The sequence below is a fragment of the Chiroxiphia lanceolata genome, chromosome 8, assembly GCF_009829145.1.
Source record: "Chiroxiphia lanceolata isolate bChiLan1 chromosome 8, bChiLan1.pri, whole genome shotgun sequence".
Classification (NCBI taxonomy): domain Eukaryota; kingdom Metazoa; phylum Chordata; class Aves; order Passeriformes; family Pipridae; genus Chiroxiphia; species Chiroxiphia lanceolata.
The window spans coordinates 37179279-37193734 of NC_045644.1; the positions used below are offsets into that span (position 1 = coordinate 37179279).

Below are 14456 nucleotides of genomic sequence, written 5' to 3' on the forward strand. Positions count from 1 at the left end.
TGGAAATGTCTCAGGAGACTGGTGTGGGGAGGGGAGGAAGGAAGCAGGAGGGAGGAAGGAAGGAGAGTGGCTCATCCCCAGGGCAGGGTACAGGGGCTGCCACGTTTTGGAAAAGCAGTTAAACTGCTTTTTATTCGCAAACCGTTTCTCCAGGACAAGTGACAAACGGGCAGGAAAGTTTCTGACTCCTCTTTTCCCGGGCTCTGCACTTTGCCAGCTCCCCCCTCCCCACCCTGTTCAGTTTTCCTAACTAATTCCAATTGATTTTGCAAACAGCCTGGGCTCCAGAGCCACCCCCTCCAGGCTGCATGTCCTGTTCATGACACAATTCCTTGTGGTTTGCATCCTCTGCAGTCCTGCTGGCATTTTTTTCCTCTCTTTTTGCCTTCAGCAGCACATGGATCAGGCACCAGGGACCAAGGGATGACAAAAAAAAGCTGCGTTCTGGAATTGCCTCCGGAGCAACCCTAAAAGGCTCCATATTAAAAGCATGGCACCAGGCACAGACACCCAGGGGCTCTACACATTTCCAAGCCATTCCTAAACAGCTGGTTTGCTTTTTAATTCCTGCCAGGCTGTTGGTAAGGGCTGGGAGCCCTGGGACTGCAAACTGGAGTGTCAGGCAGGGCAGGGATTGAGCAGAGACACCAATGGCTCCACTCACTGAAAGACACAGCACAGGACTGCTAAGCCCGATTTTCCCTGCACTGGGGCTCCCTGGCACCAAATTCCAGGGACCATTTCCACCCACAGCTGACAGATCAGTCCCCAGCATGGTCTGAACAGCAGGACAAGCCTGAGCTCTCCAGTGCTCCTGCAGGGAAATCCTCACTTCACCACCCTTTGCTTTGTGCCAGGGGTGACACAGGTGTCACAAAAGGCTCACTTAGAGGCAGGGGTTGGCTGGTTCCCAGGATCCAGGGAACAGACTCTCTGGGAGCAACCTGGCACCTCTAGCTCAGCCCAAAATATCACCCTAATTTCTCACCAGACATTACAGAGCTCCCCCTCCTTGTCTGCAGCTTGGACACTGCCAACCCCCCTTCCCAATGCTCTCTGCATCCAGGTTTAGCTCTCCAAAGACAAAGCTGGTTTGAGGTTCCCTTTGGATCTCCCGCACTCCTCAGATGTTCCCCCAGCCAGTAACTGAGCCCAGGCAGTGCTGGGCCTCAGAACAGATGGAACAAGAAGGCAGCAGCTGCCTCTGGCTCCACACCATTTCACAGGAATGGGACCAACCACCTTGTCTGCTCCTCTTCCCCACTTCTCTGACTTACCTGCCTGGGAAACCAAGACTTGGCTGTGGTCCTTCCTCCTTTATCCCAAGTCTGGAGCACATCACACATGGCCATATCCAGAAAGACACAGGCACTACCACGGGGCTCTGGCCAGTCAGAAGCAGCAACACAGTGAGGCTGAATATCCTGCAATACAATAAAATGCCAGAATTGGTGTTTGTGTTTGCCCTATATTTGAAAGACCTGCTGCCCAGCTCCCCCTGAGGAGCAGTGCTGTGCTGGGACACGTCCCAAAAGTTTTCTGAGAGCAGCCAGAGGCTTCCCTTGCCGCTTTCCTTCCCCTATTCTTTATCAGTGGCTTGCCTTGTCTTTCTGCTGCTCGTGTTCATTTGATTGTTTCCTTTTTAAGGAGTAATTTCCTTGAACTGTCCATCAGCTGTGCAAGGCCCTGGGTCCTGGCAGGGCAGTCCCACCCCAGAGCCAGGACCTGCAGCTCCCCTACAAGCCCCTTTCCTGGCTCAGGTTTTGGTGCCAGCCCTTCCTCACTCTGGGTCAGCAGTGCTGCATGTTTAATTTGGCAATGCTGGCATTCCATAGAAGATGTAACATCAGTCTTCAGGAGCCACATCAAAGGCAAATACTCATCTACAACACTGATACTGGAAGTGGAGGTGATGCCAAGGAATTGCTCCAGTGCAGTGTTTATAACCCCAAACCATTCTAAGTTGCTGGATCAACCCCTCCAGGGCTCTGTGGTCCCACAGGGTTTGCTGGGAGCAGCTAAGCTGGGTCTCATCCCACCCCATCCCGTGCCCAGGAGGCACTGGGAAAAGGCAGGGGGTGCTCCTCAGTGTGCTGATCTACTGCTCGGGCAGCAGAAATTTTGGACAGAGATACTCATCCCCCAACAGTCTGGGGAGGGAGTGGGGTGGCCTTATGGGGCAGGTGGAGGGTCCTGGGCAGACAGACCCCGCTCAGCCCCCTAGGGAGGGGTCCCTCTTGGGGAGCTGGAGCCCTGGTGCCACAGGGGCTGAGCCTGTTCCAGCGGGATTGTGCAAACTCACACCTCTGTGAGGTGAACTTGGGCCCAAATCCCAGCGCTGCACTTTGCTCTCCGACTGCAGTGACCTCATGCCGGCTCCCTGGCAGTGTCTAAAGTCCAGGGAGGGGGTGCTTACCTGCCTCCCACCCAGGGCAGCTCGATCCCACTGCTCCCTGCTCCCGAGGCTCCGGGGTTGCACTGCAGCATGAGGCTGCTGCTCCGGGCAGCGCTGCTGTGCCTCTGCCTGGGGCCAGGGCAGTGCTCCGAGGGGGCAGCACGGGAGAGCACCGGCCACCAGGACCCACAGGCAGAGTCATCCTACTCCGACTGGGGCATCGACACCATCCGGGACGGCTTCGAAACGGTCAACAGCTACTTCGACTCCTTCCTGGAGCTGCTCGGGGGGAAGAACGGCGTCTGTCAGTACAGATGTCGGTACGGTGAGTGCCCTCACTGCTGCTGGCTCCCCTCTCCTTCCCTGACCACAGCCAGCTCTGCTCTCCGTGACCTGCCCCTGCTGTGCTCGGCACAGTCACACCTTCTCTGCCATGCCCGCACAGGGACACCGAGCCCTCAACCCTTCCCTGTGCCCAGGAACAGCCCGAGCTCACACAGGGACACCGAGCCCTCAACCCTTCCCTGTGCCCAGGAACAGCCTGAGCTCACACAGGGACACCGAGCCCTCCTCTCCTTCCCTGTGCCCAGGAACAGCCCGAGCTCACACAGGGACACCGAGCCCTCCTCTCCTTCCCTGTGCCCAGGAACAGCCTGAGCTCACACAGGGACACCGAGCCCTCCTCTCCTTCCCTGTGCCCAGGAACAGCCCGAGCTCACACAGGGACACCGAGCCCTCCTCCTTCCCTGTGCCCAGGAACAGCCCGAGCTCAGAGCCCCCGGGCACGGCGGCAGGAGGAGAAGACCCAGGTTTTGCAGGAGGGGCACACGGGGTACCCGGGCTGCCCAGCTGCAGAGGGGCAGGGTGGGCAGAGAGGCCCCGGAGCGCAGGCTGAGCCCGCGGCCCCAACCTCAGCAACTCCAGGAGTGCCCTTATTCAGCAGCTGTGAGCTGGCCGACGCCGCGGGCTGGAGGAGGGGAAAGAACAGGGAGGAGACCGGGGGAACCTTTAGTACCCGCGGTGGAACGAGGCAGCTCTCGCTTGCCTTGGACTTTAGAGCGATTTACCAAAAAGGAGGAATTTGGTTTGTGCCGGGGGCAGGACGAAGGGGGTCTCAGGGAGGGCAGGGCAGGGCAGGGGGTGTGCAGAGCTGCAGGTCTGCGGGGTGACAGACACGGGCAGCACCAGCCATCAGCAGGGGACCCGCTGAAACAACCTGCTTGGGAGCAAGCAAGGAGCCTTCCTACAGGCTGTATCCTATCCCCAGCCTCCTGCAACTGTCCCCACAGCAAATCCTGTCCTCTGTCACCTCAGCCTGCCCATCCACAACAGCCTGGCAGCCCCTTTTCCCCAGCTTCATCCCACACCCCTAGTGACTGCCCAGCAAGGTACTTGTGAGCACAGAGGGATTTCAACCCCCCTCCTTCCCTGAGCATCGGTTTTCACAAAAACACTCCATGCTTTGGGGAGATCCCACTGACTCCCTTTCAGCCTGGATGCATCCCATGGACCTCCTGCCCCTCCCAGCCAGGGTGCTGGGAGAAATAGATATTGCAGGGATGACCTGAGCCCACTGTCAGGGGCAGAGGGGGCATGCTTAGCCAAAATGGGGCCACAGGGAGGTTAAAGTCAGTCTGAAAGTTGCTGGGTTTCTTGTTCTGTTTCTGAATACCGTGTATATGTATCTGTCCTCCCACTCCTGCCAGCTCTGCTCCCCAGGTCCCATACTAACAGCAAACAGGGGGCAGCAGGCCAGGCAACTCCCCTCCATGGAATGGAGGGAGTCAGGCACCTCAGCCCCACAGTGGCCCTGGTCCCTCAGCCCCGGGCCCCACAGCCCCGGGCCCCACAGCCCCCCCAGCTCAGGCTGCCTCTCTGCAGCAGCTCAGGAGGGCCACTGGTGTCCCCAGTGTCTGGGGGAGGCAGCCCCCACACACCCCACAGCACGAGGCCACGTGCCCATGGGGCAGCCTGTCCCCGTGTCACAGTGTGGCAGTGACAACCTCCTAAAGGTCCACACCGTGCTCCAGATTCAGAGCAGAAAGGGGCTTGCCCTTCTTAATGCAAAGGCTGAACCCCCTGGGTGGGGAATAACGTGGCTGGGGCTGCAGGGGGCCTGAGGCAACGCTGGTGTTCAGAGCTGCTTTCAGGGAGTCTCAGGACTCACCAAACCCTGGAGAAGTCACTGCTTTTGGACACACCCCGAGGCTCTCCCTGCCTCTGTCCTGTGAAGAGCATCTCCAGAGAGCAGCACAAAGCCCTGCCCGCCACATGAGAGCATCCTGTGTTTCACTGGAGCAGCGTTTTACCTAGAAAGGAAAAGGAACAAGCACATCGTTATCCCAGCTCTCATCCTCTGCTGAACAACTCATTAATCACTGGCTGAAGGAGGAAACTATTGAAACACTGCCCATGTGCCTCCAAGGGTCCTGCTGGACCCTTCCAGGACCGTTTGTCCGTGCCAGTCTCTAGCACAGACATTGCAAACCGTGAGTGCAGAAGGTGCCAGGATGATCCCAAACCAGTGAGATCCAGCCTGTGCCCAGAAGAACAAACACAAACCATCTTTATGCTGAATCAGGGCCCAAATTCTTTTCTTCCCCAGGCACAAAGCAAAAACTTATGCCTTCTACTTTCTTTCATTTCAGCCAAGAAATACCAATAATAGCTTATTTTGCCCCAGTAAAGTTCAGGACTCACCTCTGATTGCCACATCCATCTTCAGCTGAGCACATAGCACTTGGCTCTAAGACTCTCCTGATTTTTCAGCAGCCAGTGAGGTCTGAAAACAAACAACTTGATGGATTATTCCCTTAAATCAGGACATTAGGGTTACACTGTCATTCACTGGCAAACAGCTGCTCCTGCTTACGAAATTCCTCTGGGCATCTCAGGGCAAACAAAGAGTCTGAGCTGGGAGTAAAGCCCTTGTAGCTTCCTTCAGCTCAAGGAAGCCCAGTGTTTGGCCCTGAAGGCCTTAAGATGAGGAGGCACCTCCAGGCTATGGGAAAAGAGCCTTCAAAGTCAGGCTCTCCAGCACTGCACTAAAAGGCTGTGGCAAGCAGGGGGACCTCTGCTCAAAGCCTGCCTGGGGCTCAGAAAAAACAATGGACCACCCAAAACTGCCAGGAGCCCCGAGACCATCTATTCAGGCAGAAACACACTCACCTCCCCCTGCCAGGGTCCCAGCACTGCAGTGTGTGAGACCTCCTGCATGGCCAGCAGCTGCTCCAGCCAGCTGGCTGCTCTCCAGCCTCTGGGGACAGCTACAACAGCCTGGAGACCTTAAAATGCAGCAGGGAGACTCAGCTTCAGTTCCAAGGCTCTGCCTACAAGGCAGTGCCCTGCAATATATTTTCTTGACTGCAAGAATAGGCAAGCAATAAGTGGTAACAGGAGCAGGGAGTTGATGCTCGTGGAGAGTCAGGAACGCCTGGTATTTCTGATCTGCTTTTGTTTTCCTGTTAACTAGAAAACAAGGCGTGGGAGAGAGGTTAACAGTGGTGTAAGAGTTCACAAAGAGGCACTTTACAAATTATTAACTTCTATTTTCAGAGAGGAGGGGGCAGGTTTCCTACAAGGGCTCATCTCGGAGGCAGTTCGGTGTTTTGTTGATCACCACAACCCTCACGTGAGGGTTTTTTCCTCAGGACAACTTTTTAAGGCATTCTAACAGCTGTGACTTCAGCTTAGTGGAAGGTTTGCTCTGGGAACAGAGTTATCTGAGCCTTGGAACTAGATAATGGAGCTTAGAACTCTCCATATCCCTAAACAGTCTCACCCCTGCTCTGACTTACCTTATCCCATTAATTGGCTATGTGCTGTAGGAACATAACGATATTACAAGCAAGTAATTCCAATTTGACTCCATCCTGCAAAACCCACTGTGGATTTTGAACTTTGCCTCCTATCCCAGATCAGGAACATTTGAATTCTGAGTCCCAATTCTCATCCCCTTCCAAAAGAACAACAAGGCTCATTTGGAAAGGGAAAATTGACCGTTGGCATCTCACAGCTGGACAGGATTTCAGTTTCTTCTTTATTTGTTGCAAATCTGTTATTTAAACTAAACCTCCCTGACAATTTTTAACTGAGCAGGTGCTGGGAACACTCCTACATAAGACCTTTCAAGGCATTTAGCTGTGAGGTCTTCTCAAGAGCACAGTAGATTTATGGCTATATTAACCACTGGCATTTTAGGTACCTCAACACAAAAAAGGGGAAGGAGTCTTCAATAATTATTGGTGCTGACAAGGAGAAAGCAGTGGAAATTGAGTTTAGAAGAACCCAACCCTGTCTCAAGGGCTGAACTAGATCCACTTAATGTCTATATAAATTCTCTAGCAGTGCTCAGGGAAGTAGAAACTTAACCTTTGATGTGACAGACTTACAGAAGACTCAGCTCACGTGTCTTTGTTGGAACATTCACACAGTTTACAGTGTCTTCCCAGAGCAGTGACAGGACCCAGGGAATGGCTGGAGCTGTGTCAGGGAGGGTTAGGCTGGATATTAGAACAAGGTTCTTCCCCCAGAGGGTGGTTTGCACTGACCAGGCTCCCCAGGCCAGTAGGCACAGCACCAAGGCTGCCAGAGCTCCAGGAGGGTTTGGGACAGGGTTGGATTGTTGGGGTGTCCTGGGCAGTGCCAGGAGTTGGACTCGGTGACCCTTGTGGGTCCTTTCCAACTGAGGATATTCTGTGACAAATGTCTTGTTTTAACACCTCACTCTGCATTGGAGATCCCCCTTTATAAACCCAGCTGGGACTGAAAGAAGCACTGAACATACACTGAGGGAGAGCACAGAGAAATCCAGCTCCCTGAGGGGGGGGCTCCACAACTTATCCAGGGGAGAATCCTCTCCCACCCTTAAACACACTCCTTGTGCAGCAGGACCAAGGCACACAAGCAGCCTGGAGATGTGTTCTCCCCAAACAGGGGGTGTTGGCTTAGATGGAGATGGAGGTGAGGTGGGGATAACAGAAAGAGGATGAGACAGGGCAGGGAATAGTCACATCTCCTTTCCACATAGATGGTTCCCACTCTAGTCCTGAGCACCCACCCCCTCACACCCAGAGTGCTCTGTCAGCCATACACGGAACTCCAGCATGGCTGGGACACAGGAGGGCTGCACACCTTCAAAACTCAGAATAAAATGATTAAAATGCTGCTAAATGAAGCTACTAATTGTTTGCTGGACTCTTTCTGCATTAGGTAAATAATTACTCATAGAGGGAATTCTTGCTCCTTTATGCATATATTAGAAGCAGAGTGAGGGAGGTGCAGGGATTAAAGGAATAGAAACTATTTGCAAAACGTGGCAGTGCATCACCATCTGCAGAAAATGGACCAAGAAGACCTGCTCAGAGCCAGATGAGACATGCAAGGTCTAACACAATTTTGTGGAGCCCCATAGCACACCAACACCAAGAAAGAACTGAGGGTGGAAAGAAACCCCTTGCTAAGCTAGTGGTGTAACTAGTAGCTTCTTGCAGGAGTTAAAACCCCACCTGGGTGATCCCAGCTGTGCAGAGCTCTCAGGAGGCACATTCCTGGACCAGAATGAAGTGTTTGGGGATGCAGACCAAAGGGGAGCTGTCTGCCACTCCTTGCTTTTTGGTGCTATCTCTTGGGAAGACGGGCTTTCCTAACCCTTGTCCTTTCTTTCCCAGGGAAGGCTCCAATGCCACGACCTCACTACAAGCCCCAGGAACCCAACGGCTGTAGCTCCAATTTTCTGGGGCTCAAGGTACCCGAAAGTGTATGTACTGAAATGGGGCAGCTCCCTAACCACAAAACCAGCCAATAATTCTGAGAAGAGAGAAGGGAACATGCTCAGTGCTGGGAAGCTTGGTGACAGTGTGCACACAGCAATACCTGAGTGCATCCTCCACCCCTGGCCCTTCACCCCTCCCAGGCTTTTTGCCTCTGCCAAGCACTGAATTAAACACACGGGCTTTGATGCTGCACCTGCCTGTTATTTTAAAGGCAATTAACAAAATCATATTGGAGTCGCTGGGAAAAGCACTCCCAGGAGGCTCTCAGAGCAGGAATTCCCCTTTAGCTCATGCAGCCCATGAAGTCTGCAGCAATTAGGCAGATTCCTGCTCCAAAAGCCCCTCTCTTTGCAGCCCATTTTTCATGCTAGGTTTAGTCCCCCCCTTTCATTGCAAACCTTGTGGGTATGTCTGTGGTAGCTCCTCCTGACATGGGCAATCACGGGCACAACGAAGGAACGATTCATCTCTTAAATATTACATGAGAAAGGCCAAAAAGAGGAATAATTTATAACAAGCTAATGAGTCCAATCTCTCCAGAAGACAGGCCTTCTGCCCCCTCACTCCCACGGTTATTAGCTAAGCTTGCTGTTTACTCCAGGAGAGCAGAACTCCCCTGACCACGCCGTGTTTGTCCTTGGCCTCCTCACAAGTGCATCTCTGAGAAATAAGTCATTAGAAACACCTATGGCAGATTTATTAAGCCAAAATGCAGGACTTGTTACATTTTTGGGAAAAGGAGGAAAAAGGGGCTTTTGCCACTGCTGGCAAGGACATGGAGCTCTCTGATGAGCTCGGACAAACGAAAACCAGCAAATGGTTGTGGAGGGGCTGTTTCCCCCCTCTCTACCAGAGGTTTATTCCCTGTGACAGAGAGGGGAGAAGGGGATGGGATCTACCCTGCACTGAATCTGCACCATTGTCACCACTTTCTTCAGATGGTGAGGGAGCATCCCACGTTCCCTCCTTCTGCCCCAGCTATCCGGGGAAATTTCTGGAGAAGGGACCGGCTGGGCTCTGCAGCACCTCGCCCCATCACAGCTGTGTGAGCCTGAGGCCAGGACACAGCCCAGGGACACTTCTTTTCTCTTTCCCCAGCTAGATTTGGGCATCCCTGCCATGACCAAGTGCTGTAACCAGCTGGACATTTGCTATGACACCTGCGGGGCCAACAAGTACCGCTGTGACGCCAAGTTCCGCTGGTGCCTCCACTCCATCTGCTCCGACCTCAAGCGCAGCCTCGGCTTCGTCTCCAAGGTCCAAGGTGGGCTCCCCGGCTGGCACTCCCTGGGGAGGGAACCAGCGGTGGCAGGGAGGGGAGGGTGAGGGCAAAGAGCCCTTTTTCCTTGCCAAAAGAAGCAAAAACAGGCAGTAGGGAGCAGCACTTCTGCCCTGCACTTGACACTGGTGGGTCAGAGATGGGTGAGAACACAGAGATCTGCCCCCTCTGCCACACACTTCTGTCCTGAGACTGGAGACCTACAGGGATTCTGGCATTTGGAAAACATTACAATGTAGAAAGGAAAAAAACCCCAAAAACCTAACAAGAAAACCCTGGAAGCAATTCCTTCAAAGGTTGGATGCCCTCCCAGAGAGTTCAAACATGGGATACCAAAAACCTTCCAGAGCCACTAAAGCCACACACTAAACCTGTCCTGTATGTGGCCAAGGGCCAACAAACTGGGAGAGCCAAGGACAGGACTCTCCGGGATGTGGTTCCCAGATAAGAGATGCTGACGGCAGCAGGGACACACCGCAGTGTGGGTGGTGGCTGAGCCATTGCTGAGCCATCCAGGGCAGATCTGGATTGCCCACAAGTGCTAATGAAAGCTCTAGTGATGTGTCAGCAGTTCAAGTGCCACCCTGGTTTTGCCTAAATTTTAAAAGGCTCATTCTGCAAGTCTGAGAAGAGCTTTTTGGAAAGGGCTGTGTTTGGTAATCTCTGCTGATGCCCTGCTGTGAGGTGTCCTTAAATGTGCATTTGTTTTCTGAAGGTACAGCCTGATTAGGACACATGGGAGGTCTGTAACACCAGTACTAGGGCAGATGGCTCCCCACCCTGTCACTTATCTGGGATCCTCTCCACTGACTCACCAGGAGCCCAGGGAAAGCAGGCAGGGGAAGAGCAGCTGCACTCCCTTTGTGTGGGCACAAACATCCCAGCTGCAGCAAGTGCCAGTTTGCCAAAGCCTTGGTTTTACCACTGACTCATCACAGCCTCTTCAACTCCCAAAGGAGCAGGAGCTCCGAGGTGCTCGGAGAGGCTGAGATGGGAGAAGACAGTCCCAAAGGCAAGGCTTTCCCAAATTTATTATGCATACAACAATCAATGTTATGCCAGTGAGTAAACTCTAAAGTCCTAATAATAACCAATTATTTACTGACAAGCAGTTTCAGGGTTGCTTTTTGGGATGAGGAGGGGCTAGCAGTCAGGCACTCAGCTGTTCCAACTGCAGGAGGATTTTTCCTGCTGGCATCATAACTCTCCAAAAGTACAAGGTTGGTTAATAGTGGCTATAGGCTAAACTGAGGGGAGAGGGAGCCAGGAAAGGCAGCAGTGTGGAGGTCTCCTGGGAAATATGCTTGGTCAACAGTGCTGTTTGCAGAGCCCCAGGTGAGGGGGTGAGAGGGGAGAGAAGAGGGAGAAGAGGAGCCCCCAGTCCCGCAGAAGGAACCTCGGGGTCTGTAAGGATGCAGTTCCCAGGGGGAGGATGAGAGCCCCCAAGGGGCAAACCCCAAAGCCCAGGGAGCTCAGTGGGGTGCCGCCACTCACCTGCCTGGCCCTGTCCTTGTCCCCAGCCTGCGAGTCGGTGGCAGACACCGTGTTCAACGCCGTGTGGACGCTGGGCTGCCGGCCCTTCATGAACAGCCAGAGGAGCGCCTGCATCTGCAGCGAGGAGGAGCGGGACGAGCTGTGAGCAGGAGCGGCCGCTGCCGAGGGTCCCCTCTCCACACAGTGACTCCTGTCACCCCTGGGCCACGCCACTCACACCAACACAGCCCGTGGGCACGGCGGGGACAGCCTGGGAACACGGGGCAGCCGTGCCTGCTGTCCACCACAGCAGCAGCTCAACAGCCCTGCTGCCCCTTTCCAAGGCCAGCAGCCTGGGAGATCCGATGCCAGTCTTCTCCGTGGACTGACCAGGGGAGGCAAGCAGGATGCAGTGCTGGTTATAAAAAAGGGGCTTTACCTTGAACACACATCTGTTAGCTCCTCCTGCCCTGGAACTCTCTAATTTGCCGTGCAAGGCATTAGGTTTCTGCAACCCCTGTGAAATTCCCGGTCCATGGACACGCTATTTACATTTTTCCACCACTGGTAACAGACTAAAGAAGGGTAAATTGCTTTCAGTACATTGCTCACACCCATTCCTGACATTTTCCATCCTATCATTGTACACCCTGACAACCCTGCATATTTAAATATTTGGTGGATCCTAAAACAATCTAAAACATCTGGAGATTTGGTAAACATGAGAAGGACCTGAGGTGTTTGTGATAAAGGCATAATTCATATCTGGGACCAAAGGCCATCACTTCTCAGATGTGAAATCCCAGCCCTCTCCCACCAAGTCTCAGGAGACAAAGCTGCTTTTCTTTGGCAGTGTCATCCACATCTATTTAGTTATTTTCCTCCTACACCATTTAACAAAAGCTTTTCCCTTTGGATTCCTTTTGACACAAAATGGCTGGGTATCCACTCCCATCTTTTGCACGAGGGAAACAGGAAGCTCACAGTGGCCTTGGATGAGATATTCCAAATTCTGGAGGCTTATCTGTCAGATGACAGGGCTGACATGCTACCTCTGTGGGGCTGCTATCAGCAGCCTCAGACACCGCTCCTTCTAAAACGTGGTTAATGCTCCCATCTGTTATGGGGAGCTTTTACTGCATGCAAAATTAGAATTTAAAGTGGTATATGGCATTTCATCTCCACACAGCATTGGCAGACAGCTTTCAGCTGGGTTTCTCGTTGGAAGGAAGTTGTTACTGGGCACTCGTGCCGTGTCACGTAAATATTTCAGCAGCTTCTGCAAACATATTTATGGTTATGTTCTTCCATCTGCCACGGAGAAGTTAAGGCTGCAGAAGGGTGATTTAACCAGAGTGGAAAGAGTCTGTCTTAGTCACTTTTCTTCCAGTTTGGGTTTAAATGTGTGCAGGGAGCTATAAATTAATTAAGCTCCGTATTTCTGTTCGTCTTTGCTTCCCAGAGAACAGCAATGAGATGTTCAACTGGCCCCAAACAGGCTGAGACAACAAGAGCCCTCTGGTATCCAGACCAGGAAAATGGCAGTGACTGCATGGAGTGTTTTCCATTATGGAGGACCTTAATTTACACTGATCAGAGGCAATGACATCCTTTCCCAGCTGGGCTAATGCCACTGGAGAGGAACATCACCGTGTGTGTCTGTCTGGACAGACAGCCTTGATTATCCATCTAAGAAACACATGCTTTTGCCCAGGGATGGGAAGGAAACGTCCCTCATTCCAGACACTTCCCCAATTTCACATTTTGTTGGTGAAATGGTGCCTGTTGCCTGTTTAAATGTGAACATACTCTTATGATTAAATGACAAAGAAATTAAAGCGTCTACATTGTCTACACTCAACAGCCAACTGGCTGGCAAATGTCTTCAAATATTTTACAGTTCACATGATATCAGAGTAAAGGCAAGCAACTGCTGGTAGGTGGTGACATACACTGGAGAAATCAAAGGGTTCTGAACAGAACCTCCCTGTGCAGACACTGATGCGTCGGAGACGCCACTAACATAAATCATAATTTCTTCCTGTTTCAGACCACCATTCACCCCCAAACCCTCGAGCCTGCTGCATGCAGGCCAGCTGCTGAATAAGTGCCTTTTCCCCTCTGGTAATTTGCAAAACCCCACGAGCAGCTCTACAAGGAAATTTTTGAACCTCCAAGCGGAGGCAGTGACTTGAGAAAACCATCAGATAATCCCATGTAGGAGAAAACCAGTGCATGAACTCCAGTAAAACTGCATTAAAACCAAAAATTGCTTCCCCTCCACACTGCTATCCAGTGGTGTACGGCCCTGGAAGCAGCTGATCACAGGATTCTCCAGGACAATGCACAAAACATTGGGTCACCTTCGCTCCCACTCTGCTCTCGACAGGAAGATGACACTGTGCTCACCCCGTGGCTTCTCGTGGACTTCGTGTCTTGGCAGGATTATTTTTCACCTCCTGCTGACTTCAAGCCATTCAGCCAATGGGCCCTCCACAGACAGTAATCTCTGTTTCCACTGGGGGCATAAAAGCAGGCACTAGGACCTCAGGTAAACAGGTGTTTATACGTGGATATTCCAAGCCATAGACACCTTGGATACCCCAATCCGGATTTCTCAGCTAAAGAGCTGCAGAGCAGAAAAGCTGCTTCACATGAACTTGCCAGGAAGAGCTAAATAACGTGCACAATAACTGAAATAAGCCAGGAAAGGAACCTCTCCCTCCATCACTCCCCCACATCCCTTTCACATGAATAAACAACACCAGTTCCCTCTCCAGAAGGCCCCAGATCATTAATTTAATTTCCCAGCACTTGTTTTATCAAAACAAGTATATATAGCAAGGGCTGCCTGAACAAAGAAGTGAAAGGAAGAAACTACCCGTGTGGTCCTAATGCAGATGTGAATCAGCAGAACAGCAATCCTAGGAGGAGGTTTTTTTCCTCTCTTTTTCTTTCACATATGGCTAGATAACACAGGAACAGTGTCTTTCCACTTATACCTACTTATCATCACAGAAATGATGATTTACTCTAAAATACACACATATTCCCAGATTGGAAAAGCAGCCATGAAGCCATTTAGAAAAGTCATGAAACTCTCAGCCCATTAAATGCCCATTCCTCACTGGAATCTCACTTGCCAGAACAAATAAATCTGTGAAATGGAATATTGCTGAGGTAATTTGTGACTCCCTTCTAAATGATCCCTTTAAACAGGCTCCCCATCCATTTGAAAGCAGCAACAAATCTTTTTTGCAGTAATTTGGCTGCCTTCAACCAAAGCAGAACACAGGTAATGAAAGATAGGGGCCTTCCAGCAGACCTCCAGACACGCAGGATGGAGCTGCACATGGAGAAGCCTCCTGCAGAAAACCTCAGGAACGCACTGCAGTGCCACAGCTGGTGTTGGAGACGGATCCTTCCTCTCTCATCCTTGTTCCTGCCTCTCCCTTGTCCTTCACTGCTCACTGGGCCTCCTTCCTTTCACCCCACATCCCCAATCCTTCACCTCGCAGCGCTCCCGCTCCTGAAT

At 52.2% G+C, this 14456-nt stretch overlaps 1 protein-coding gene and 1 long non-coding RNA gene across 4 annotated transcripts in view; one reads left to right on the forward strand and one right to left on the reverse strand.

Moving 5' to 3' along the window:
- LOC116790089 overlaps positions 1-6869 on the reverse strand; it is a 26314-nt gene extending 19445 nt beyond the window's left edge. For both annotated transcript variants that reach the window (XR_004358253.1, XR_004358254.1), the window contains exons 1-5: positions 5564-6869; positions 5096-5177; positions 4563-4704; positions 2417-2674; positions 1278-1424 (exon numbers count right to left, since the gene is read on the reverse strand). This is a non-coding gene — a long non-coding RNA (uncharacterized LOC116790089). The remainder of the gene's footprint in view (positions 1-1277; positions 1425-2416; positions 2675-4562; positions 4705-5095; positions 5178-5563) is intronic.
- Positions 2413-12777, forward strand: PLA2G12B (phospholipase A2 group XIIB). 2 transcript variants are annotated; one of them, XM_032694724.1, is made up of 4 exons: positions 2413-2720; positions 8065-8153; positions 9268-9433; positions 10969-12777. In XM_032694724.1, the coding sequence occupies exons 1-4, from the start codon at positions 2486-2488 to the stop codon at positions 11085-11087; spliced, it is 609 nt and encodes a 202-aa protein (XP_032550615.1). In that variant the 5' UTR covers positions 2413-2485; the 3' UTR covers positions 11088-12777. The 2 variants fall into 2 exon arrangements, with proteins under 2 accessions (XP_032550615.1, XP_032550616.1); XM_032694725.1 differs by having other exon boundaries at positions 8065-8141.
- Positions 12778-14456: the final 1679 nt, after the last annotated feature.

What these genes read in the sequence shown, in the direction of transcription:
- PLA2G12B (XM_032694724.1), top strand. Translation starts at nt 2,486, where the DNA reads ATGAGGCTGCTGCTCCGGGCAGCGCTGCTGTGCCTCTGCCTGGGGCCA. An exon ending in GGCTCAAGGTACCCGAAAGT is followed by an intron (nt 8,154 to 9,267) that starts GTATGTACTGAA and finishes CTCTTTCCCCAG; the next exon opens with CTAGATTTGGGCATCCCTGC. An exon ending in CTTCGTCTCCAAGGTCCAAG is followed by an intron (nt 9,434 to 10,968) that starts GTGGGCTCCCCG and finishes CCTTGTCCCCAG; the next exon opens with CCTGCGAGTCGGTGGCAGAC.